The 27055-nt window shown below is 37.5% G+C and overlaps 1 protein-coding gene across 40 annotated transcripts in view; it reads right to left on the reverse strand.

Annotated features, from left to right (window-relative positions):
- Positions 1-968: 968 nt before the first annotated feature.
- SLMAP (sarcolemma associated protein) overlaps positions 969-27055 on the reverse strand; it is a 152813-nt gene continuing 126726 nt past the window's right edge. For 24 of the 40 annotated variants that reach the window (XM_032650515.1, XM_032650506.1, XM_032650511.1 and 21 more), the window contains 7 exons: positions 20281-20403; positions 18863-18937; positions 16288-16608; positions 15771-15888; positions 10676-10847; positions 6713-6847; positions 969-3167 (listed from right to left, as the gene is read on the reverse strand). In XM_032650515.1, the coding sequence (XP_032506406.1) occupies positions 3075-3167; positions 6713-6847; positions 10676-10847; positions 15771-15888; positions 16288-16608; positions 18863-18937; positions 20281-20403 (1037 nt within the window). In that variant the 3' untranslated portion in view covers positions 969-3074. Of the gene's footprint in view, positions 3168-4543; positions 6848-10675; positions 10848-15770; positions 15889-16287; positions 16609-18862; positions 18938-20280; positions 20404-27055 lie in introns of all 40 variants that reach the window. The other 16 variants (XM_032650488.1, XM_032650490.1, XM_032650516.1 and 13 more) reach the window with 3 other exon arrangements.

Raw genomic sequence — 27055 nt, forward strand, 5'->3', positions numbered from 1 at the left:
CTGGGGGTCAAGTCTGGTGATTCAAGTGAGATCAAGCTAGGCAATACTATTTTTAGTTGAAAGCCTCTGATTACGCAGCAGTGTGACTGGTTTTCATATGTGACTCGGAATTGCTCTTGAAGGCAGTCACAACAGGAATTCTAAACTGTTGTAAGCAATTGGCTCATTTTCAAACTAAGCACATTACTTCCTAAAGACACAACTATAAAAGGGATGAACAGAGCTGGATGCTTTCTTAGGAGTCATTCCACTGCAGTTCTATCTCATTCACACACAAAGTCTCAACAGTTGAGTCAATCAATTCACTTTAAATAGCTGTACTGGTTCACCTAAAACTTAAATATTTGCAGTATTTATTTACCACTTGACACTTCACATACATTATTTTTAAAATTTTCATACTACCACTAAAAATAGAGATATTATTCTCTCCATTTTATAAATGAGGAAGTAGAGACTCAGAGAAGACAAATGATTTGCCTAAGGCAGAGCCAGTATGCCAATACGGATGTTTTAGCTTTAAACACCACGTTCTTTTCATTTTTGGACCCAGCCACGTAGCACCTTAATATAATTTTTAAATGTGTTATAGGGTTGTTCAATTTTTTTTTTTTTTTTTGCGGTACGCAGGCCTCTCACTGTTGTGGCCTCTCCCGTTGCGGAGCACAGGCTCCGGACGCACAGGCCCAGCGGCCATGGCTCACGGGCCCAGCCGCTCCGCAGCATGTGGGATCTTCCCAGACCGGGGCACGAACCCGTGTCCCCTGCATCGGCAGGCGGACTCTCAACCACTGCGCCACCAGGGAAGCCCGGGTTGTTCAATTCTTAACTGCTAGGATTAAAACGTCTTAATGACTATCACTACAAGTGAATAATCCTACTCTTTATTTAACCTGAAAGTAAACTGAACAAAACTGGGGGTACTGCTTATGAATAGGCTCGTTTATATTCTTAAGAAAAACTGGCAGTTCACTACAAAAACCCATTTATTCAATTTGAATAAAGTAAATATCGATGCTAGACTTTACATTTAGAGACTTGTCTGGCAAGTGAGTCACGTTTTAACAATAACCATAGGAAAAGGGGAAAAAATTAGAGCAGTAAGTTAAATAAAAGGCTAATAAAACCTGGAGGAAACAGCTCAGTGTTTTCTTTTAAACCCTGAAGAACACCAAACGTACATTATGTTGCATAAAGAGTCATTCCACGAAAAGACTATTAACAATACAATAGTAGAGTCAGTACTAAGAATTTCAATGATATCCAACTCCAAAATGCATAGGGAGAGTAAAGTGAGTTTATTAAATCATGCACATCACGTGTGTTAGTGCAAATAGTTTAATCTGTACTCCAGAAATTCTATTGTACTTTATATCTTTACAAAATAGATTTAAAACAATTATTTACTTTAAAAAATGTAATTCTGAAGTTAAGCATTTCAGAACAATATTTGCAATAACCTATATACAGGAGGTACTGGGTACCACTGGCATATTAGCATTCTGTGGTGGAGTGGCTTCCTGCAACAGAAAATGATGAAATGAACTATATGACAGTATTTTCTACAAGTCATTTGTGACTAATTCCTCCATAAATCTAGTGATCCTCCCAACAGCAAACCCCAAATGGCTTAAAATATAACCTTTAAAGTATAAACAATGACTGCCAAACATTACAAGGCAAATTATATCCTAAACTTCTATTTCAATATTTGGCTAGGCCTGTGGATTGCCACAGAACATTCAAGCCAATTCACTGACATTCCCTCTCAGTTTTCACTGACTGAAAAATTTAACTATGTGATACTTTAGGATATTCTATGACCTATATAAACTTCATTGACATAACTGTGGTGCCGCACAAACACCATAGCTAAACCTTCACTTCCGTGTTTTAAATTTGTAACATCAAGCAGTGTTTAGGTGCTTTACTGTGCATGGAACACTATTAATCTTGGGAATAGTGCTTCTCATTAACAGAACGTCCCAATTAACAACAATAAAAGGAAAATAACCATTTGCCTCCCCAACCAGGAAATCTGTTGGTAGGTAACAACAGCTCACCTCGAACATGAATTAGCTTTGAAATATCAATAACCAGATTAAGTCAGTAAAAGCTTATCTAAAGAGATATTAATTCTTTCTTCAATTAAACATGCTTGGAGGAAGAGATGATAGGAAAAAAAAAGTCATGCTTCCTAAAATGCTGTATATGAGAAAGTAACTTGGCTTTTAAAGAAAATATCTCTTTAAATACATGAGGTTTAATAAATTACATTCCAATTGACTCAACAGTTTGGTTTACTGCACTGAAACTGTATAATTACTATGTTTTTGCTCCCAGAAATACTTCAGTTTGCTCAAGAAAATACACACTCTCATGGAAAGTTTTTCAAAGTTGATGTCCTCCACATCATCAAGTCACATTAAGGCTGAACAAACGTGCATATATTCCCCAAATTATCACTAGAACAGAGTATTTTCCAAGTGTATTTCTCCTTAAAAAAAAAAAAAAATCCACGCAAATAGTTGTCTCTAAGTCTTGTTCCCAATAGCTCAGTGGTTTTATAACAAGTAAAAATGGCGTAAATATGTAAAAAAAATATATATATATGTGTATATATTCAAACTGATAGGCACTGAGCACACAGGGCCTCTCTTCCCATGTATGTATCAGTTGTTTGGTTTGGGTAGTTACCGAATCAAAAAAAATGAGTTATCTGGCCATTAGAATTCAGAGTAAAATACCCATAAATTTAATGTTATAAATAATTTGGTGTACCAAGAAGCCTACTTTAGGCCACCATAATATTCAGAATTTCAACATACTAATTTAAAAATTACATGAAAAATTGCAAGCAAATTATTGCTTACGGTAGAATAAAGTCACAATTTTATATCCTCTTTATAGACAGATACATTTTATATAATTTAAAGCAATGACCCTACAGCTGTATTCTTGCACTTCTGCTGTTTTAAGAGGTAAAAAGGAAGAAAATGGTTCTGGTTTGTCCCCAGCATGAGTGTGGTGCCAGCTTCTAGAGGGAGGACGGTGTACGGACTCAAGAAACGCTCTCATGGAGAAGCTCTGGCCAGACCTGGCACGTACAGCACGATGGCTGTCACCGCAACCAGGGCAGCCAACATGGGCATCCAGGGCCAGGGTTTCTGTGTGGAAAGAAACCAAGAGTCAAAATCACATTCTCCCTTCTTTTTTCATACCTATTAACCCCTTGGTTCCAGAGAGTCCTGAATACTTAACAGAATATTAGAAAAACCTTATCTCTGGATAAGAATACATTTTAAAAAAAGAAAAAAAGGTGAGGGAGTGCAGGTGTGAGGAGAGCCATAATAGCAGGAGCTGTTTTAGAGGACCATTGTGTGGAAGCCGAATACATTGCAGGAAACTCTTGGGCAGTTTTCAATTTTCTTTGAAGCCTAACAGTGACTTCTCTAAGAAACTCTTTGAGTTCAGCCTGTTTTATTTACTCCGGTATCCATATATTACAGCTAACTGATGTCCATAAATGCCTGGAGTATGTTTCTGCCTAAAATGTTTATTTCTTGATAAAAACCAGACTCACATGTTGGCATAGTTTTATATAAGGGGCTGGTGGGTAAGGTGATAGAAAGAAAATGGTCTAAGCTTTGATCCTCTAATCTTAAACCACAGAAGACAAAATCAGAAGGGGTTCAAGATGGCAAAGTGATGTTAGGGACCCTGCTTATCTGATGCTTTTGGTAAAGACCATGTCCAGGGTAATAATGCCACGTGATCATCTCATATGCTCTACTAACCGGTATGCTTGTTGGAGGTGAGCATGGATGGGCTGTTCTCTGTTAACTATCAGAGGGCTTTACAATATCAATTTGCTTTGTTTGAAAACTTTATTTTCACTAGTGTTCTGAGTTGTATTGAGAAAGCTAGCTTTTAAAGAAATATTGTGATGTTGTAGATCAGGGATCAGAAAGACATGGGACAGGCTGATACTCTCACAAGTAAATGCATACTGAGGTTGAGATTGTGAGCCAATGGTCCATTATGCCACTCTCATCCTTTTTCACCTTCTTAGCCACAGTGTAATATAGGCAAAGGGTTGAAACAAAGAAACTCTACACCATGGAAAAGAAGAGGGAAGGGGGGGGTGGGAAGAAAGCTTGCTGAAAACTTCAAAGAGGCAAACTCTTCATTTCCCATTCAGAGCTGATTAAACATAGAATTGGGAAGGGGGTACTAAGCTGCAGCAATTCACAGTTTACTCCGGTTTGCTAGAGACAAAGACTCAGTTAAAGGTAGCATATTAACATCTGGTTAGGTTGGAATTAATTCATGGTTAGCTTTACTACAAAAGAAACAAGACAATATGTTATATGATTAGTTGATCATTCAGTTCATTTGTATGACACAATACATAGCATACTAAATGAAGGGTTTGCTTCAGGTAACAAAATACCTGTGTGGTTTTGCCATGCACTATATTACAAATATGGCACAAACAGGTGACGGGAACAAACAGACAAGGACTCAACAGTAGTGCTTGTACCTTTCTCTACCACAATGGACCGAAACACCAAAACAGGAAAGCCAGGAATAGGCCGATGAATACGGCTGGGACGGGTTGTAATATGGAAGGCTAAAGAAGGGAAGGGATATTAAAATCATTTTATGCTATAAAAAAATCAGATAAGATGATTTAGAACCCAGGGGGGTGGGAGGGAGGGTAGAAAGACATTTTAAAGACATCTAATACAATCCAGAATGATGGACTGTAGTATGTAAGTTGGCAAACTACCAGTTTAAAAGGAACAGCTGGAGGCAATGTGGGTGTCCCTAACTCCCTAATGAAATGTAGCGCGTTAAGACAGAGCAATGAAAATACCTCACCAGCTGATGCTCTGCTTGACAGTACATTATTTTTGTTCCATACTCAGAAACCATTATTTGACAATGTACTCCTTTGGAAATGGCTAAGGTTTATTTTATCCCTCTATCAAAACCTTTTTTTTTTTTTAAACCAAAACTCTTTTGCTTGAGATAGTATTGCTTTCAAGCTTAAAAATAAATGCCCTGTGATGCATGGCATTTATTTTTCTAAATCAAGCAAGAGATCTGACACAACATATGAGAAACATTTAGTATATAAAGACAGGCAGCTGAATCTCAGGGCTTTCAGTGATGTTACAAGAATATAAGTAATTTTTAATTTCATTTCATTATTATTATATTTTTGGCTGCACCACGTAGCATGTGGGATATTACTTCCCCAGCCAGGGATCGAACCTGTGCCCCCTGCAGTGGACGTGTGGAATCCTAACCACTGGACTGTCAGGGAATTCCCAGTAATTTTTTAAACTGGAAGGGAATTACTAAAATGAGTGTTATTACAGAGTAATATGTCATTACCATAAGTCTAATGTCATAAAAATAGGAAATCTACACTTAAAGTAAATTATTTGCATAACTATAAATAATAATAGCAACGTTACTTTCAAATAGGCTCTAAATCACATAGCGGGATCCATTCTGATTATCCTAGATGTCTTCATAGGTTAATTTAGTAGAAGGTAGACTGAATTTCCATCATCAGAGAGATATGAGTTAACACAAAAGAGAGAAGTAACCAAACCATTATGATCTGATTTCAGAAGAGTTCTGTAATTGACATTTTCAAAATAAATGCAATCCATTTTTGCTTATCATAAAGCCTCCATACCCAATTCATAAATTTCTGAAAGGCTTCTACCTAAGCAACAAGTCTTTATTAAAAAAAAACAAACTAGGACTTTCTTTAGCAAAGAACAGTTGGACACAACTCATAAGCATTCTGAGTGTGACTGTGTAACTGGATGGCCATGCAACATTACTCTTTTGTACTTATGCTGCAAGTTAAGCAGAGTGCCTTTCTCCATAGGAAGTATGCGGCTCATGCCCACTGCAGTGTCCAAGCCATGACAGGGGTTTGGAATAAGTCAGAGCACAATCAACCACACTGAACATCCATCAATTAGGGCCCACAAAGGCAATGATCATTAAAACGTATAACACAACATTTATTTAGTACAACATCTTTTAAAAGACCATCTGCCTCTCTAGCAAATAAAATACAAATTAATATTATTAAGCTCAATTTATACCAAAATGTTCCAATTTCACACACACACACCCCTAGAGAAACTCACCAAATACTTCCTAATACTTATAGGAGGCCCAGAAGACACTAAGCTTTTTAGAAATGTGCTTTAGTGAGAACATTATTAGTACAAAATGAAAACCATCATTAAGTCTCCATTTTTTGATACAGCCAAATGCTAAGGAATCGTCATGTATCATTCTTTCTTCAGTGGGTCCCTGGTGGTATAGTGCTTTGTTTCCCAGAGGGGGAAAAACAAGAGCCAGATGAAGCCTTAGTGACAGAACTTCAGATTCATTTGGGAAAAGCTGACAGTTCTTAGGTAAATTATCTTTTTGCAAACAAGGCTCTTCCTCCAGGTAGTCCTTAGGCTCTTCTAGGTGTACAGGTTAAAGGGGCAAATTCTTACTCAAAAATCTGACAGCCCAATGATTCCATCATGGAATTTCATAATGAAAAGCTTAGTTCACGTGTACTACAGGTCTTAGTTTCTCAAATCAGTAATAAAGTCCTCTGGAGAATCAAGTTCAGGGCTCTCACCTGCCTCTCAATCAAGGCTAAGCCAAGTTTGCAAAGACTTACATTATTTCCTTTCTCTCGGAGCAGCTTCAGGTTGTCTTTACATTGTTTGAGCTCATCTGTGATTGATTGTTTTTCCTGCTCAGTCATTTCGAACTTCAACTTCAGTTCTGAGAGTACAGTCTGTGTCTTTTCATACTAAAGGCAAAGAAAAAAGAGTGTGCAGACTCAACTTAAAATGGGTATGAAGTTATGCGTCTAGTCAGGCTTATACACCAGACCCTGTTTAGTCACCTGCAACACCACAGTCAAGCCTTTTTGTTATAAGGAGAAGAATCACTTGCACTAATAATAAGAAGCCTTTAATGTTTACTTGATTCTAGGTAAGAATTTTGTGGCCCTGGTGTTAAAAAAAATTGAGAAGTCACCACTGTGTCATCTGTTTCTAATATAAGGGGTCACTTTTTCCACTAAGAGAATTAGAGGAGAAAAGTAAAATTCCAAACTGAGCAAAAGAAAAGCAAGTGAAGAAAAACTCCATAGCCTAATTAAATGGTAAGGTTAGGAAGTCTGAGTTTATATCCTGGTAAGTAATGTCAGCCAAGCTATTTTAGTGTTGAAGTAAAAAGTATTAACTCTCATTAGGCCTCCCTTTACCCAGCATCGTTGGGTATTAAAGTGTTCTGGATAAGGAATTTCTAGGCAAATGAAGCAAAGAAATATATCTAAGGCACCAGTCACTATGATTGGGACATTTCTATCTCTCTATTTAAGACTTATAAGCATCAATTACAAATAATTTTTAAAAATCTGTTTCTGATATTTTTCTATAGTGAAACATGCCACTTCCTGCTCTGGAAAACAGTTCACTATATATAATATGACTTTCAGACACACTACCTAGCCCTTGAACATAGGTCAGATTAATGCAAAACATGGTATGGTTTGCCCCTACTTTAAATGCCCCAGAAGGCAGGAATGCTAGACTGGTTTCACTTCTAGATATTGCATCTTACATGCAAGCTGGGCTCTCAGTCAAAGAGCAAAGACTGTTCTGCTGCTGGCTGTGCCTTTGTCTCGGCCTCCACTGCCCCACTTTGCCATTTCTGAAGGTTTTAGAAGGAAGAAAGACAGACAAGGGCTGATTATAAAATAAATATACCACAGGTCTGGCATACCAGAAAGATTCCTCCTCTTCCCTAAACACAGCCCACGAGGTTGGAAAGTCTATAGTTCCTTTCCGCCTGTATCCTAGAAATTTCTCAATAAAGGACACATTTATATGGTGCTTCTGAATAATCCAAACACCTTGGAGTGATTAATCAGGAGCTCATCATTATGCACTCCAAAGATAAATATTACAGATGCAAATGTATAAAAACATTAATCAGAAGTGGTGGAGGCAGGGGGTTAGGGTCAGCAGCGAGTTCACCATAAAGTGGGAAGAAAGACACGGGTACAGAGAGGGAGGTAAAATATGAAAGGAACTCTCTGTTACCTAACAACGTTCCCAGAACAAGTCCGGGTAGTATGCCAGAGAAGGAACTAAGGAGTAAGATTCATGGACTTCATGACAGCTTTTTTTGTGGGGTCTGTGGACTTTCTTCCAGAGGCAAAAGGTTACCGGCAGGTTGCCAAAGCAAACTCAGTGTACCTAGACTAGTCTCTGCACTAAGTCTCTTAGAACATAATCAATTCTCAATGATATGATTCTTAACAGTGACTAATAAAGAATAAGTGAAATGTGATTTGCTGACCAAAATTTTCCCTTATTTTCCTTTTCCACCATTCTTACATCCAGCCTGCCCTTTATACCAAAGCACTTAATCGTTTCTCTGTTCCAGGAGTTGTGAAGAATGACAGGAAGGCAGCTTAGTCCTGAAGATCCTGCTGTTTACCTTCAGCTTGTGAGTGGGTGGGAAGGACTCTGGCCCCAGGGCAAGATGGTGAAGCCAAACAACTTTCCTGAGTCAGTCTTTGCAGGGTGGACTTGTGTGCTCAATGTTTTATGAATTCTCAAATTACAGATATTCCTACTAAATCAAAATATACAGATGCTTTCTTAAGTCAAATATAAAGATGGTATACCATTATTTTTCTCAACACTGAGGATTAAATTTTACTTTTCTCAGGTACTTTTTCTTTTTTAAATGTTCAAACAAAAGCTGCCACATATATAAAATTTAATTGTCAGAACAAAGGTCACCTTCTGTAGCCTTAGTGTCACACCTCCCTTGGATATCATTTTGCTCCATCTTGCTTTCTAACTCAGAGATGAGAAATGAGCTCAGTTCTGATTAAGAGGGAAATACCACACAATATTACCAGCACCTTTGGTTCTTCTTCACAAAAATAATCATATCTGGGCTTGCTTAGTTTGTAATATTTTAACCTGTGACAGTGCTGAAGGTACATAATCATTATATTGTGCACATTATGATTCTATGAGAGAAAGGAGAAAAAGGGGAAATGTTGAAAGGGAATATATGTGCATTAATAAAAGGTAGTAATTCATTTGCAGTGGATTACACAGATATAAGAATCTCATTAAAGAAGGTTTTAGTTACAGACTAGTATCCAATAGTTGACATCAGGACAAACGGAAAGAAAAGCAATTTCACATCATAAAGGAGCATGGTATGGTGACTACACTTCATTTCACAATGAAAACATTGAACAAGAAAATAGAAAAGAAACATACTGACAAGATCAGACATATTTTTAAATGTGCTGCATTTAATGCAATCCAAAGGCTACCAACAATTTAGATGCTGTGACAACATGCCACTGCCATTTGTGGGAACAGTTAAAGCATTTCGCACTGATTGCTCAGTGACCAAAAACAGGCAAACAAATAATGCAACAAAATGGCTAACGCATTCAGAGTAACATACAACAGAATTATCTTCCAACCACAGCATTCTTCCCAGATTTTGAAAGAATTATGGCATGTGGACTGGAAGGACACAAAGTGCTTACAGTATTAAATACTAGTATATTTACTTTGGCACAAAATTTGTGTTCCAACCAAATAAAATGAGGTTTCTCCCAAAATACATATCCTTAGCAAGAAGATAAAAAATGAACATATTACAAAATCAATATGGCCACATGTGAATAAAAAATGTTACAGTTTTTTTCTTTAGGAACAAACATGAAGACAGAAGAACAACAATCATGTCCAAGTTCAGGATACTACAGGGAAAGAAAAGTGCAAAGGAAAACTACATTGATTAAACAGATCTTCTAAAAACAATTTTGGGAAAATTTGTTATTTAAGACAAAGAGTTGTCTTCAACTTCCTTCTGTTTAAAACAAATCCTTCATTTAAGAGGGTCTACAACTGGGGTGAGCCCTGCCGGGTAGATGAAAATGCATCAGCCTTCTCCATCCCCTAAGCTGGCCAGAAGTCAATGCAGGGAATAGTATAAGGCCAGTAGGACTGATCGCAGCTCTTATTGCCCCACCCTCAACTTCAAGGCTCTGCTCAGGAAAAGCCTGGGTGGGGTCTCTGCTCCAACATCAACCCTCACCATTTTAAACACGGTTTTTCTTTTTAAAGCCACCAAAAAAACGGTCACAGAACATGTGTTTGGCTGGCTGGGTATGAGCTGAGTTTTCTCATCAGCAACTTTTCAGGCCAGTGTCACCTGAGGGGTTTAGACAGCATTATGGTGTGGCCCCAGTTAGCTTTCCAAAAGTATTCTAAATTAAATATGATACTGTCTTTGAAAGATAAACAGTGAATTAAGTAATCTGGTACAAAGGACTTCTCACATAGGTCAACTAACTGGTAGAGAAAAACTTTCAACGTAATTTTGTATATTTATATTTTTGAGACCAAAGCTTACTGATGAATTCTCTATATATGGATCATGATACACAGCTAGAAATCACCAGAGATGCTCCCAGTATCAACTCTGTGACAGGTAATGCTTCCCTTTAGTTCTAACTAGCATGAATATCTGATTTGCTTTTGGCTTTAAGTCCAACCATAATTGGGCTCATAATGTCTTTTCGCTTTACCTCTTTCTGTACATCCTTTGCTTGGTTTTCAGCCTTACTGAGAAGAGTTTTTAAATCAGCTGAATCCCGAAGATGCTGTTCTTTCAAGGATCCCACTTGATTCTCAAGCTCTTTCCTAGTCATCTGCAGGATGCTGAGATCACTGGTAAGCTCTAAACTCTGCTTCTGAGAACTGCAACATAAATATTGACAGTTATTCATGTAGAAATCAGACACAGCAGGAAGTCCAATTTCTTATACATTTTACTAGGAGGGATGGAGTGGATTTCAGATGAGGAAAGAAAAGTGTAAAAAAGAATGATATTTTCAATAAGTAAAAGCATTAAAACACTAAAACAGTGAAAGTTTAAAGCTGTGTCCTATTTTCAGATAATCAAATACACACACAGTTTGAAATTGTAAAAATAGAAGGTGACTAGTATATTTTGTCATATCACATTATATTAACTGTATCATAAAAAGATTCAGTGTAGGTCTTCTACAGGAAAAGAAAGCACATATTCCAACTATTTTCTTTAAGTACTTGACAAATAGGATGGCAGACAGAAACTTAAACCTTAGGAGCCACTTCCAACTTAAGTAAAGATAAACCTACTGAAATGAGAAGACACCATATTGGGGAGGAAAGCACAAGACAAAGAACCAGGAGTCTGGGTTCTAGACCCCAGATCTGCCACTATTTAGTTGTGGGATGTTGAGCAAGTCACTTAACTGGTGCCATTTCATTCTCTGAGTTAGCATTTCCTGAGCTCTGAGATCTGTGCCAGGCACCATTCGCACAGACACAAATAACACAAGGAGAGTCTCAGTGCCCTCCACTGTCAAACAAGAAGACAGAACTCAATAATTTCTGAGGCTGTTTTCCAGCTTAAATTCTATGATTGCTGTTACAACCTGATGTAAAAAAAAAGTCCCATTTACACACTAGGAAAACAGCTTGATAAGCAGGAATAGAAATTCTTTGTTCAATTCCTTCTACACCATGGACAACAAAGAACAAAAGACCTGTATATTGAAGCTGTGTTAAAGAATTTGACTCCCATCTGCAACAGAAATAGCTAAAGGAGGATAAGGTTTTCGAGACATCCTCTCAGGATGGATCATAAGACTCAGACTCAATATTGTAACTGAAGTACTAGAGTATAAATCCCATGCTGATTAGATGCTAGGCAGATTGTAGGGTGTAAGTGTGATGTTGTCAGGGCAATATAGCTAGGAACTATATGGCATGTAAGACACTGTAAAGGGAGACTAGCTTCTAAATACTACTGACATGCTGGGGGTGCTTAACAAATTAACTTAGAGAACTGTTAAATCAGAAAAGTTTAAAAAACAGAATTAATGTCTTAAATAGTTTTTGTGAGCTTAGACAGATAACTTGACCAATGATCGAATATATTCCACGCTTCTGGGGCCTAAATTATTAAACCATATGCTTCTAACTCATGAGGAGTTCGTAGGATTGCTTTTCAACATTTAAACAAAATTTGAAGTAATTAAAAAAAAATTTTGAAAATGACTCTACTACCCAAAGCAATCTACAGATTCAATGCAATCCCTATCAAACTACCACTGGCATTTTTCACAGAACTAGAACAAAAAATTTCGCAATTTGTATGGAAACACAAAAGACCCCGAATAGCCAAAGCAATCTTGAGAACGAAAAAAGGAGCTGGAGGAATAAGGCTCCCTGACTTTAGACTATATTACAAAGCAACAGTAATCAAGACAGTATGGTACTGGCACAAAAACAGAAAGATAGATCAGTGGAACAGGATAGAAAGCCCAGAGATAAACCCACGCACATATGGACACCTTATCTTTGATAAAGGAGGCAGGAATGTACAGTGGAGAAAGGACAGCCTCTTCAATAAATGGTGCTGGGAAAACTGGACAGGTACATGTAAAAGTATGAGATTAGATCACTCCCTAACACCATACACAAAAATAAGCTCAAAATGGATTAAAGACCTAAATGTAAGGCCAGAAACTATCAAACTCTTAGAAGAAAACATAGGAAGAACACTCTATGACATAAATCACAGCAAGATCCTTTCTGACCCACCTCCTAGAGTAATGGAAATAAAAACAAAAATAAACAAATGGGACCTAATGAAACTTCAAAGCTTTTGCACAGCAAAGGAAACCATAACCAAGACCAAAAGACAACCCTCAGAATGGGAGAAAACATTTGCAAATGAAGCAACTGACAAAGGATTAATCTCCAAAATTTACAAGCAGCTCATGCAGCTCAATAACAAAAAAACAAACAACCCCATCCAAAAATGGGCAGAAGACCTAAATAGACATTTCTCCAAAGAAGATATACAGAATGCCAACAAACACATGAAAGAATGCTCAACATCATTAATCATTAGAGAAATGCAAATCAAAACTACAATGAGATATCATCTCACACCAGTCAGAATGGCCATCATCAAAAAATCTAGAAACAATAAATGCTGGAGAGGGTGTGGAGAAAAGGGGACACTCTTGCACTGCTGGTGGGAATGTGAATTGGTTCAGCCACTGTGGAGAACAGTATGGAGGTTCCTTAAAAAACTACAGATAGAATTACCATATGACCCAGCAATCCCACTACTTGGCATATACCCTGAGAAAACCAAAATTCAAAAAGAGTCATGTACCAAAATGTTCATTGCAGCTCTATTTACAATAGCCAGGACATGGAAACAACCTAAGCGCCCATCATCGGATGAATGGATAAAGAAGATGTGGCACATATACACAATGGAATATTACTCAGCCTTAAAAAGAAATGAAATTGAGCTATTTGTAATGAGATGGATAGACCTAGAGTCTGTCATACAGAGTGAAGTAAGTCAGAAAGAAAAAGACAAATACCGTATGCTAACACATATATATGGAATTTAAGGGAAAAAAATGTCATGAAGAACCTAGGGGTAAGATAGGAATAAAGACGCAGACCTACTGGAGAACGGACTTGAGGATATGGGGAGGGGGAAGGGTGAGTTTTGACAGGGCGAGAGAGAGTCATGGACATATACACACTAACAAACGTAGTAAGGTAGATAGCTGGGGGAAGCAGCCGCAAGGCACAGGGATATTAGCTCGGTGCTTTGTGACAGCCTGGAAGGGTGGGATGGGGAGAGTGGGAGGGAGGGAGACGCAAGAGGGAAGACATATGGGAACATATGTATATGTATAGCTGATTCACTTTGTTATAAAGCAGAAACTAACACACCATTGTAAAGCAATTATACCCCAATAAAGATGTTTAAAAAAAAAAAAAAAATTTAACCATCTGCCAGATTCCAATTAATCATATCTCAAAAATAAGGGATCAAGTCTGAATCTTTAAAGTATCAAAAATTCCAAAACAAGGATAATTTAAGATAATCAGTACTGGAAACCAAATATCAGTATTTCTTGCTTGAGAGAATACGAAACTAAATGGATTCACCAAGATCCAAATGTATCCCAAATATGAAGAACTTGAGTGTCGGAATCATCTTACACACACTTTATACCAAACAATTTGCCCACGTGTTCTGTCACACAGATGAGCAGTTGGTACATACACATACACAAACGTGTGCGTGTGTGTCTGCGTGAGAGCATCCATTTATTTATTTGTTTGTTTGTGTTTTGGGCCTTTATTTTGTCCTTTTCATATTTTGAAATTGTTTTCACAAACTTTTACATAAAAAACAAACATTTGTTTTGTTCTTTATTATTAGTTATCTTTAAACATTCAGAAAGTAATACACATAGAAAAGACTATGGAAAGATATGACACTGGAAGAGAAAAAAATGCTTTAAAGATACTGATATTGACCACATGATGTTGTAAGGCGTTTTAGAGAATAAGTCAGCACATCTTGCTCCTTCAACTAGTTCTTGATTTTTAAAATGTAAAACCGATATTAAAGTTGCCTTTGTTTTTTTTTTTAATTGAGGCCCTGTGAGGTTAAATAACTTTTTTTTTTAAGATTTTTTTTTTTTTTTTGATGTGGACCATTTTTTAAAGTCTTTATTGAATTTGTTACAATATTGCTTCTGTGTTATGTTTTGGTTTTCTGGCCGGGAAGCATGTGGGATCCCTGACCAGGGATCAAACTCGCAGCCCCTGCATTGGAAGGTGAAGTCTTAACCACTGGACCACCAGGGAGGTCCCGCCTTTTTTAAATAAGAGATATCTAGTCCTTTCGTTATCATTTTTCCCTAAAGCTTGTTTTCTATGGAAACTGACCTTGGTCACTGAGTTTTTGCTAATCTTAATGCTCTTCAGGAGTATAAATACAAGGCTAACAAGAGAGTAATGACTTCCATTTTTGGTGTACTCTGGGGAGGGAGATGGATTAAAGAATGGCTTCAATAATAAACACGTACTACTTTCATATCTGAATTAGAATGTAAACATTGTTTAAATAAAAAACATGGAATGGATCAAATTTTTAAGGAAGAAATAAATTTTAAACTATGCAACAAGTGTTGATGAGAAAATAGGACTCCACTAAATTTGCTGGAATAAATCTATTATATTCATTGGTTTGCCTGTAAGGTAATGGATGTTAGAAAGATTTAATTGGTTTTAGCAAATTTTTGATCTCATATATTGTTACTTTTTATATAACCTTGTTTGAAATTCAAAAGCTGGATTTGTATCTTTCAACAGTATCAATTCTTTATCATAGCCATCTCCTGATCACCCTTATAAACAGAAGGGATCATTGGCAAGAAAGAAAAACAAACTTGTATTTGAAATTTATTATGATTTAGTTTAAAGGGCAAGTTCAATCATAGATCTTTTGCTGTCTGTTTGTTTAGATCCATTTGTTTAGATCTTTTGTCTATCTTTTGGTGCGGAGAAGGGGCATTTAGTGAATCTATATTCCATAAGTACACCAAAAGGAAAGGACATGCAAGTGATGGCAGGACAAAAAGTGCTGAAGTACTCATTTAGCGTGGTTAACCTGCCAGATAGCCAAGAAGAGTCTGGCTGAATATTTTGCTCCAAAAAGGTATTTAAGTATCAAAATTTAACTTAAAATTTAGATGAAAATCTAAAGATAAAGAAACATTTTGAACCTAAAAAAGAGTTCTTGCATACTTGTGCAATTCTTTTTCTTGCCGCTGCAGTTCTGATGATAGCAAAACATTTTCCTTCTTTAGAGAACGGCATTCGGCTTCCAATACATTCCATTCCTTTCTCAACTTCTCTAGTTCACCTAAAATAGTCCCAAAACACATTTGTTAATATAGGAACATAACTATTTTTTCCCTTAAACACTTAGATTTTACATGGCTATTCTTTGATTCCTGTTACTTCGCAGTGGCGCCTCAGGGAAGTTCCCATCACCCTGAACTTCAGTAATATTTTTTTCTCAATTCACTTTTATAAGACAAATAATTTTTAACAGTATTTAAATAAAATGTAAAATTGTAAAGATTTTCAATTTATTGTAAAGCTTACAGACCTGAAGAATGCTTATAGCCCCAATATAAAAACACTGCTTTATACAACCAATCGTTGTCAAAGACAAAACTAGCCTGAATGGTTATTTTCCACAAGTTATAAAGTTATCGTTATCAAGAGTTAAGAGCTTTATGTAAAATACATTTCTTACCTTGTAGCCTCGTTGCTTCTTCTCTCTGCTGGTCCTCACATTGCTGACATCGAAGCTGAAAAGTATTTTGCAAACTCATGATTTCTTTCTCATATTCAGATGCTGCTTTCCGCCACCGCTCAAGCTCGGCTCGCACTTTCTTAAGCTCTTCTTGTAGAGAAGCAATGTCAGTGTCCCGCTCAGAGGCAGCCTTTTCTGCTGCTTGATGAAGGAGTAAAATTTCATCTCGGGCACTAAGCAATTCATCTCGAGTGCCGGTGATTTCACTATCCTTCTCCTCCCGGAGATTCTCAATATTGATGTGTAACCTCTGCAGTTGGGCTACAAAAGTATATTTACTCATCATTTTCTTAGTCCATAGTAATTGGGAATAAAAGAACAGCCCATATGGGACTGTAGTTACTGCATGGCCCAGGCTGTCAGAGCTGTTTGTTGCTTTTGATTAAACTGTACAAGCAATCCATGTTTAATGCAGAAAAAGTCAAAATACAGAAATACAAAGAGAAAAAACCCCCAAAGCAACCTTTATTTCTCCCACACAGAGAAAACTGTTTCTAACATTTGGTACTTCCTCTCCTAGATTTTTTCTATGCATTTATACACATATAAAAATAAAAGTAGGGAGGGATCATAATAAATACAATGTTCTCTATGCGGCTGCTGATGAATATTTTTCAATAACAAAAACCAGCTATACTAACTTTTTTGACTAATCCTTTACTTTAGACACTTGAGGCTGTTCAGATTTTAATTACTATAGACAATACACCTTATAAAGCAATCTTGATTTTTTTTTTCCTTAGGGTGAATTTGTAGACATAGAATTGCTTGGTCAAAGGGTAAGCATTAGTAAAACCTTTGATGCTCTTGACTCAATTTTCTGTTCAAATGTCAATTCCTTAAAGAAGCTTTTTCTGATGGCTTATCTAAAAATAGTCCTCTGTCATTCTCTAGCCCTTTACTCTGCCCTTATTGGACATCACATTATATACTTATTTGCTTATTCATCTTTTCCACTAGACTGTACATCTCATGTGTGCTATCCCCAATACTAGAAGAGTAAACGATCAAGAATCATTGCTTGAATTAAAGAATTAATAAAGTTAATGAATATTGCCTAATGAAAGAGGTATATTTTTTAAGGATCTGGTCTTGTTGTCCTCAATGACTTGAACTGGAAACAATTTGTATAAAATCATACTTGGTTCAGAACTAGAATACTGGTCTTGATTATAATAACACAAGAAAATTATAGGTATAAAAAGTTCCATAGGTAGAAAAGAAGAATAATTAAAATAATTAAGAGGATTTAAGGCTTGTGTAGGAAGAAGTTGCCTAATAAATAAACATTAAAGAAAATATTAGACCTTTTAAGTCTGTGGGAAACGTTAAGAGGTAACAGGTTCAAAGATCTGAAAAGACACAATGGCCATGGATAACATGACCATGGACTTGTGGATAAAATCCTGAAATATACATGCTGGCACTAGAGAGCATTCAATGATGCCCACGTAAGACAGCTTTAAGACAAAAGGAAGCACTACATCATAGAACCTTCAGGGATAATTGCCCATACACAATACAGGATGGAAGTATAGATTCATATCAGATTTATATAAACTAATGGATAATGGCATTAAACTATAAGAGTGTAAAGAGCTTTCAATTTAAAAAGATATACAATCTACCCTAGAAATTCTTGTTTGACCATAATACAATTTTTTAAAATAACTGACATGTCCCACTCAAAAATAAGAAAACCCAAAAGACTGGTTTTTCTTCGGGATATTTTAGGGCAAATATCATAGGCCTTATACAATGACTCCCCATTTCGTGTCAACAGAGATTACTTGTCTATTTAACTTCTTCTTACCGTACCTCTCAAACTAAAATTTTAAAATACATTGGTTCCTTCTTTGACAATGAAGGCAAATTAATTTTACTTTAGGAATTTTACTGTGGCACAGGAAAGACATCTCCTGGAGTATCTCACAATTATAACCTCAAAGTACCAGGAGCTCTGGTTCGAAGAAAACCCTTGACAGGCAGGGGTCTTTCGGGTCATTTCTGTAATGACCCTGTGATAGCCCATACAAAGAGATAGCAAAATGGTGGATATGAAGAGCAGCCTTTACCAATGAAGGGAGTGCAGGGACCACTGTTCTATTCCATTTGGTAAATAATTTTTGTTGCAGTGCAAGTGTGCTATGAGCGTTAGAAATAATATCACCAACAAGCTAAAAGTGCTGATGCACAGAGCTACTCAAACTGATTTCCTGTCTGAAGGTCTCCTTTGTAGTAAGTCACTACATAACCCAGAAAACGACAGTCTTACCAAATCCATATCTTCAATCTTCCTCTTCCCACTCCAAGTGGGAGGTACTACTGGAGTACTAAGAAATCTTCCCTTAAAAAAAAAGGGGGGCCACAAAGAGCCCAGTTACAGTCTCAGATTCTAGGGAAGAACCAAAGCCTTGAAAAATGGGAACCCTTTGCATTCTTACTTTCCATTTCTTTTGAATTGCTACAAACAAACAAACAGTAACAATCCCAAATAGCCTCCGGTGTTCCATACCTTGAAGAACCTGTATTTGTTTACTGGATTCCTCAACTTGATTTTGATAGGCTTTTCTTTCTTCTTCCAAAAGAGCTGAAAGTAAAGCACAGTATTTCTAATTTTGTGATTTAATGAAAATATTCAGAATTGAGCAGCTGGAAAGTTCTAAGAAATTCTCTCCTAAACCTCATTGAAGGAAACAAAAGTTAGGCAGTGTTATCAGTGTTAGCAGTTAGGTAGTTTAAAGATTTTTTAAGGAGCACAAAACAGTAGTAAGTAATAAATTGTATTCAACCGAGTAGTAGTTGTCTATACCTTGTATTGCCAAGATAACATGTGCTGTTCTTTACTTGAGAAGCATTCTTTTTTTTTTTTTGCGGTACGCGGGCCTGTGGGATCTTCCCGGACCGGGGCACGAACCCGTGTCCCCTGCATCCGCAGGCGGACTCTCAACCACTGCGCCACCAGGGAAGCCCCGAGAAGCATTCTTAATAGTTGTTAATCAGGATTCTGAGCTTAAATGTGAAAAAAAGACTTAAAATCCTCATGTTCACTGCCAAGTACATAGTAAGTACTTACTGACAGGAAGTTCATACTTCCCCGTGGGATGCAAATCTTCGTCCTGGTCAGGAAGGCCATTTTAGAGAACATGAGGATTCTAAGACTTTGTAAGGTACTAATTGACTGCAACTAGGTAACTGCTGTGAACGCTATAGAAATGTCAGCTCTAGGGAATAGCACAGACTCCAACTGGCCTATGACTCTTATCGGTTGGGACATTAGAAAATTCTATACCTTAACCTTGCCTGGTTTCTCTCACATACTGAAGGATCCACTGTAAAACTGCAGGGAATATAAATTTCCCTTATCTTATACTGAGTAGCTAATATTAGGTATAACTAAAACATAGAAATTTATATTTCTATGTTTTTTCCTTTTGCTGTACTTAATGTGTAATTAACTTTTAAGAGCTTTCATTGGTACAGGCCTTTCTTTCTTTCTTTTTTTTTTTGTGGTACACGGGCCTCTCACTGTTGTGGCCTCTCCCGTTGCGGAGCACAGGCTCTGGACGTGCAGGCTCAGCGGCCATGGCTCACGGGCCCAGCCGCTCTGCGGCATGTGGGATCTTCCCAGACCGGGGCATGAACCCGTGTCCCCTGCATCAGCAGGCGGACTCTCAACCACTGAGCCACCAGGGAAGCCCTCAGGCCTTTCTTAATCTTCACAAGAAAGTAGTACAACTGTAATTCTCCTCATTTTACTGATCTGAAACATAAGCTCAGAGAGCATAAGTGATGTCCCAAGATCACATATCTAATAAAGTTGTAGATTTGGAAGAAGGTAACCATGCCTCTGGACTTGGAAGTTTGGGGCCATTCAGTTATATCTTGTTGCTTTCACATCCCCTAAAGAAATCAAAGTAATCTTGATCTCACCTTGAAGTTCAAAGCATTTTTGTTTACTTGCTCTAGCTAGTTCCTGGGCTTCAATCAATTCCTTCCGAAGATGCTGAATTTCTTGTTTTGCCTCAATTTCTGACTGTGCACCCTGCAAGTCATCTGACAAAAATATGTTTATTTTAAAAGCAAGAGTTAGTATCATACCATAATCTCTATAACCAAAGATTAGCAATCTTTCTCATGTTTGGACATGCATAGTTAACAACAAAGCACAACTAAGTTTAATAAAATTTAGAAGCAAATTGTATTAAGCATTTTAGTCATTTTACCTTGGAGAAAGAACACAAATATGATTAAATTATTTTAGTAATTCATGGCAATGGTACTATAACATACATACTAATATATACTAAATTATGTATTTCACTTATATAAGGCTTATGTAGAGCTTATGCAAGGTTTGAAATTTAGTAGTATGTTCATAATGCTATTCTTCTTTATCAATTTTGAAATTTCTTCATAACAAGTCAGAAAATTTTCACACGGAACTTAACTGGAAATGCAAAAATAGAAAGAAACTTTTCTTCAAGAAAAAATATTTTAGTATGATTTCCCCAGCTGTGGAATACAAAATAAAAACTAAGCTGAAAGCTCCACTGTGCTCCCTTCATCGTCACTGTTTCCTCAACACTACATACATAACAAGTAAATATTTGCTTAATTATCATTATTATTTACAATTAATTAATTTTTTTATTTTTGGCTGTGTTGGGTCTTTGTTGCTGCGCATGGGCTTTTCTCTAGTTGTGGCAAGCGGGGGCTACTCTTCGTTGCGGGGCATGGGCTTCTCATTGCGGTGGCTTCTCTTGTGAAGCGTGGGCTCTAGGCGCGCGAACTCTAGAGTACAGGCTCAGTAGTTGTGGCTCACGGGCTCTAGAGCGCAGGCTCAGTAGTTGTGGTACACGGGCTTAGTTAACTTCTGCAGCATGTGGGATCTTCCCAGACCAGGGCTCAAACCCGTGTCCCCTGCACTGGCAGGCAGATTCTCAACCACTGCGCCACCAGGGAAGCCCTGCTTAATTATTATTATTATTTTATAAATCTATTTTATTTCAGTTATTTTATTTTTGGCTGCATTGGGTCTTCGTTGCTGCACACAGGCTTTTCTGTGGTTTTGGCAAGCGGGGGCTACTCTTAGTCGCCATGCGCAGGCTTCTCATTGTGGTGGCTTCTCTTCTTGTGGAGCACAGGCTTTAGGTGTGCAGGCTTCAGTAGTTTTGGTACACGGGCTCAGTACTTGTGGCTTGCGGGCTCTAGAGTGTAGGCTCAGTAGTTGTGGTACACGGGCTTAGCTGCTCCGTGGCATGTGGGATCTTCCCGGACCAGGGCTCGGACCCGTGTCCCCTGCATTGGCAGGCGGATTCTTAACCTCTGCGCCACCAGGGAAGCCAAGCCCTGCTTAATTAGTAAATGAGTTAACCTAAGTGATTTTATCAAAATAAATTAGAGCCACCATTACATCTCAAATAAGCTCCCTCCCCTAATTCTTTTCTCTTTAGTCACTCTGCTCATCATCTTTCATTGTATTAGAACTTCCTACTACTGAACACTGCCTGAAATAAATGTATCATCAGGTAGGCCATATTCTTCTAGTACATTCTATTTGACTACTACTTTGGTTTACAAACAACTCAGGCATAACAACTTCAATCTATCAAAAAAGAATTAAGAATAAAATTTCACAGTGTAATCACTGCAGGTCTTAGATATTACAAACACATGTTTTCATCCTCATACCTTACTTCTCCCTGTCAAAAATCTGACTCTAGGTTCATCTATTTTAGCCATTCTATCAACTCTTCCTTCAAACAGTCATGGTAAGGGTGGAGGCAAAGAGAGAGATTGAGAGAGATTTTCCAGTGGCAGGTGCATTGTCACAGCAACTACAAAACTTCTCTTTCAATATCACACATTGGGGGCTGCAAAGGTTCTAGCTGCCCATCTCTGGAATTGTCATTATGTAGGACAACGTCCTTATTCTTAGGAGTATTAAAGCAGGAAATATCATGATGCCTTTATCTTTTTTTAAAAAAATAAGTTGATTTACAATGTTGTGTTAATTTCTGCTGTACAGCAAAGTGACTCAGTTATACATACATTTATTCTTTTTCTTATTCTTTTCCATTATGGTTTATCACAGGATATTGATTATAGTTCCATGTGCTATATGGCAGGACCTTGTTGTTTATCCATCCTATATATAATAGCTTGCATCTGCTAATCCCAAACTCCCAGTCCTTCCCTCCTCAACCCCACCTCGTCCACGGCAACCACAAGTCTGTTCTCCATGTCTGTAAGTCTGTTTCTGTTTCGTAGATATGTTCATTTATGTCATATTTTAGATTCCCACATACAAGTGATATCATATGGTATTTGTCTTTCTCTTTCTGACTTACTTTGCTTAGTATGATAATCTCTAGGTCCATCTATATATTGTTGCAAATGGCATTATTTCATTCTTTTTTTTTATGGCTGAGTAATATTCCATTGTATATATATATCACATCTTCTTTATCCATTCATCTGCTGATGGACATTTAGGTTGCTTCCATGTCTTGGCTATTGTAAACAGTGCTGCTATGAACATTGGGGTGCATGTCTCTTTCGAACTGGGTATATGCCCAGGAGTGGGACTGCTGGATCACATGGCAAATCTATTTTTAGTTTTTTGAGGAACCTCCATACTGTTTTTCACTGTGGTTGCACCGATTTACATTCCCACCAACAGTGTAAGAGGGTTCTCTTTTCTCCACACCCTCTCCAGTATTTATTATTTGTAGACTTTTTAATGATGGCCATTCTGATGGGTGTGAGGTATAGTTTTGATTTGTATTTCTCTAATAATTAGTGATGATGTGCATCTTTTCATGTGTATGCCTTCTTTGGAGAAATGTCTATTTAAGTCTTCTGCCCATTTTTTGATTGGGTTGTTTGTTTTTCTGTTATTGAATTGTATGAGCTATTTGTGTATTTTGGAAATTAAGCCCTTGTTGGTTGCATCATTTGCAAAGTATATGTAAATATAATTTGCAAGTATCATGATGCCTTTATCTTACTTTCAAGTGGTTTGGCAAAAAATATCTACATAATATCCTTCAGTAGATATTTTCCTACTTGTATGTTAGGGTTTTTTTCTAAGCACTTTTGACAATTTGGGCTACATAATTCTTTGTTTTGGGGCTGACCTGTGGATCACGGGGTGTTTAGTAGGTTCATTGGTTTCAACCCACTAGATGCTAATAGCACTGCCTCTCAGTTGTAACAACCAAAAATGTTTCCATATATTGCCAATGTCCCTGGGGGTATAAAATTGCCCAACCTTGAGAACTACTGTTCCATGTTAATAACTTTATAACCAAGAGAAAACAAATCTACACATAGGCTTCTTTCCCACAGAAGCATTGGTTAGTAATTCTGAAACTATTTTCTGTATATTTTAAAAATGTTTTTAAAAATTCATAAATTATAGATAATGGCATCCAGGTTTCTCACTATTGGGAAAGACAATGACAGATATAGAAATATGAAAGACAATTAATTGTGTGGTGTAAGGTATGAGTTAGAAGATCTGAATGTATAAAATAGACTCTAATAGATTTGAATGCATAAAAATAAATAAATATAGAAATAAATATAGACAAGTGAGGCAGTAAATATAGCCATACATGTATGTATGGATATGAATATACATACATCTATTTCTTAACTGTGTCCACTCAAGTCGGCCTGGAAGTAATGAACACACCATATACTCAGATCTTGGTTTGTAAATACCATTCTCTAGTTTAAAAAACTAGGGCTCTGTGGAGAAATGGCTGATTTCAGGACTAAATCTAAGTACAAGATGAATGTAGAACATCTTTTTTGTGTCAGAAAGTAAGAAAGGACTCAAAGAATGATTGGGTCCAAAAGGACATAAGGGGCTCCCACTGGCCAAACATGGGACAATTTGAGTATCAAAATAAATAATGACAGTGACAGATGATAATCCACTGAATAAAACATGAATCCATAAATTCACACTGATATAGTAAAAGAAAGGAAGGATGGAAAGAAGAAAGGGAAGGGAAGAGAAAACTCTTCCATGTTGTAGAAAGCTTGCTAATAAATGTAGAAGGATGACAGAATTATGAAATCACTACTTGGCAACTATGATTATAATAAATGATCCAGGCAATCATCGTAAGGAGACATTAGAGCTAAGAAGATAAATGTTTGAGGAGTAACAGGATATTTAAAGTTAACATCATCAGCGATAGAACAATTCAACATCAGGTGCCTCCTGATATGATGCCCCAAATTATTTCTGTTATATTACTGCCAAAGATGCACAACTTTTATCTAATCATGAGGAAACATTAGATACAACCAAACTGAGGGACATTTTAGAAAATGACCATGGTTCTTCAAAAATGTCAATGTCATGGAACACAAAAAAAACTGAGGAGCTCTTCCAGATTAAGGGAGACTAAAGAGACATGACAGATGAATGCAATGCATGACTCAGGATTTTCTGAGGACATTATTGAGACAACTGACAACACGTGAATAAGGTCTGTGTATTTGATAATAGTAATATATCAGCTTGTAGTTAATTTCCTGATTTTGAGAATTATACGGTAGTTATGGAAGAGAAACAGAAAACACACATGAAAATATTTAGGAGCAAGGTTATCACGCCTGCAATTTACTCTCAATGGTTCAGGGAGACAGAGGGAGGAGGAAAGAAGAGGGAAAGGGAGATGGATCAATCAAATTTGGTAAAATGTTAACAGCAAATAGGGTGAAATGTTAACAGTTGGAAAATCTGGATGAAGAATATATGAGGTTCTTTGTTCTATTCTTGCAACTTTTCTGTAAGTCTGAAATTATATCAAAATAAAAAGTCAAAAGAATAATTTCTACGTATATACATAAACAAATAAAGAAAATATGGCAAAATACTAACAATTGCTGAATCTAGGTGATGGGCACATATGGAAGTTTTTGGCATTCTTTAATTTTTCTTGTGTTTGAAAGTTTTCATAGGTCTCTTGAAATTACCAATCCTAATGCTACAATCTTGGAGCAATCATTTCTCCCTATATTCTTATCCTTAACGTATCTTCCCCTTCTGCATTCTATATTGCATTGTGACACTAGAGCAATTTTCTTACTGAGATCAAGAACCTACACTGCCGGGGCTTCCCTGGTGGCGAAGTGGTTAAGAATCTGCCCGCCAATGCAGGGGACACGAGTTCGAGATCTGGCCTGGGAAGATCCCACATGCCACGCGGCAACTAAGCCCGAGCACCACAACTACTGAGCCTGTGCTCTAGAGCCCGAGAGCCACACCTACTGAGCCCGCACGCCTAGAGCCCGTGCTCCACAACAAGAGAAGCCACTGCAACGAGAAGCCCGTGCACCACAACGAAGAGTAGCCCCCGCTCGCCACAACTAGAGAGAAAAGCCCACGCACAGCAACGAAGACCCAAGGCAGCCAATAAATAAATAAATAAAATTATTTTTTAAAAAAGGAAGATAAATGAAAGGCTTACTGAGCTAAATAAAAACTCATTTTATTTAGATGTGCAAGTCAAATGGAAATAAATGTTTTTTAGAAACTATGATGAGGTGAAAAGATTAACGGAATCTGTTTTCCTTTTAACACAAATCATGTCTTTAGAAGTGCTTGGTGTATAGTCTGGGCCAGGAACCAGCTTTTCTCAGACTAAGGCTAAATCCTATAAAAAGGTCTACACCACACAATAACCCACCAAACAACCAGCCGTGGCACACAGAATATGTGATACTCTAAATTAAATTTGTTGTCACTATTTCTTCAGAAGAGTGACTGGAGATTTAACTTAAAATCTGACCTTTGCTTTAAATGTGGGTGAGATACTCTGAACCACGTGGTAAAGGGCCAAATCAAAACATTTCTGCCCGAGTTCTATTTTGCACGTGCATGTTTGTTGAAGGCTAACGTAGCCATAACATCTGTTACCTCAGCAACTGACAGAAGTGACCTAGCAAAAGCAGCTGGCCAGGTGGGTGCCATCCTCTTTCTACTACTATCACCCGTTCCTTTGGAAAGTCTGGTAGTTTAGTTGCAGGCTTGGTTGGTGAGAACCTTCACAGTGGAGGAAGACCACTTTCTTGCTGGATATGTGTAGTCGTGTGAGATAGTCCTAGGTGGTAGCCTATGAATTTAACTTTGGCAGCAGCCTCTTACTGTTGATTCTCACCCCTTTGCCATTCCTTCTGACCAGCCGGGTTCCTTCTTGACAACTGGGTCTTTTGTCGGCTCCTTTGTCCTTCCCATTGTTCTTCTCTTTCTCTATAAATTCCCCCTGCTATCGCAGTCCATCCCTATGCAGAGAATTCCCAAACACTGTTACTGACTTCTTTCTGACCCAGTCTTATCTTTCTCCACATCTGCCCCACACAGCCTGTGTTGCACCACACTTTCCTACTGGTAAATGTTATTCCTACATTAAACATTAATCCTATTTGTAAATGTCAGTACTATTTTAAGGAAAGGCATGGCTCCCTTCTCCCTCTTGGTGTACCCTGACTTATCTTTAACCAACACATTTGGGAAGCCCGTTCTGACTACTGCTCCACCCCTCCCCTGCCCCTAGCCAGGAAATTAGCTCTGCTCTCCAAAGTTTTCACCACACCTATTAAAACACTCATTACACTATCAACATGTCTCCTTACTCCATAGGACTGTAGCCTCCTCATGTGTCTTATCTCTGTATCTCCTGGG

Source organism: Phocoena sinus, chromosome 11, assembly GCF_008692025.1.
Source record: "Phocoena sinus isolate mPhoSin1 chromosome 11, mPhoSin1.pri, whole genome shotgun sequence".
NCBI classification, from domain to species: domain Eukaryota; kingdom Metazoa; phylum Chordata; class Mammalia; order Artiodactyla; family Phocoenidae; genus Phocoena; species Phocoena sinus.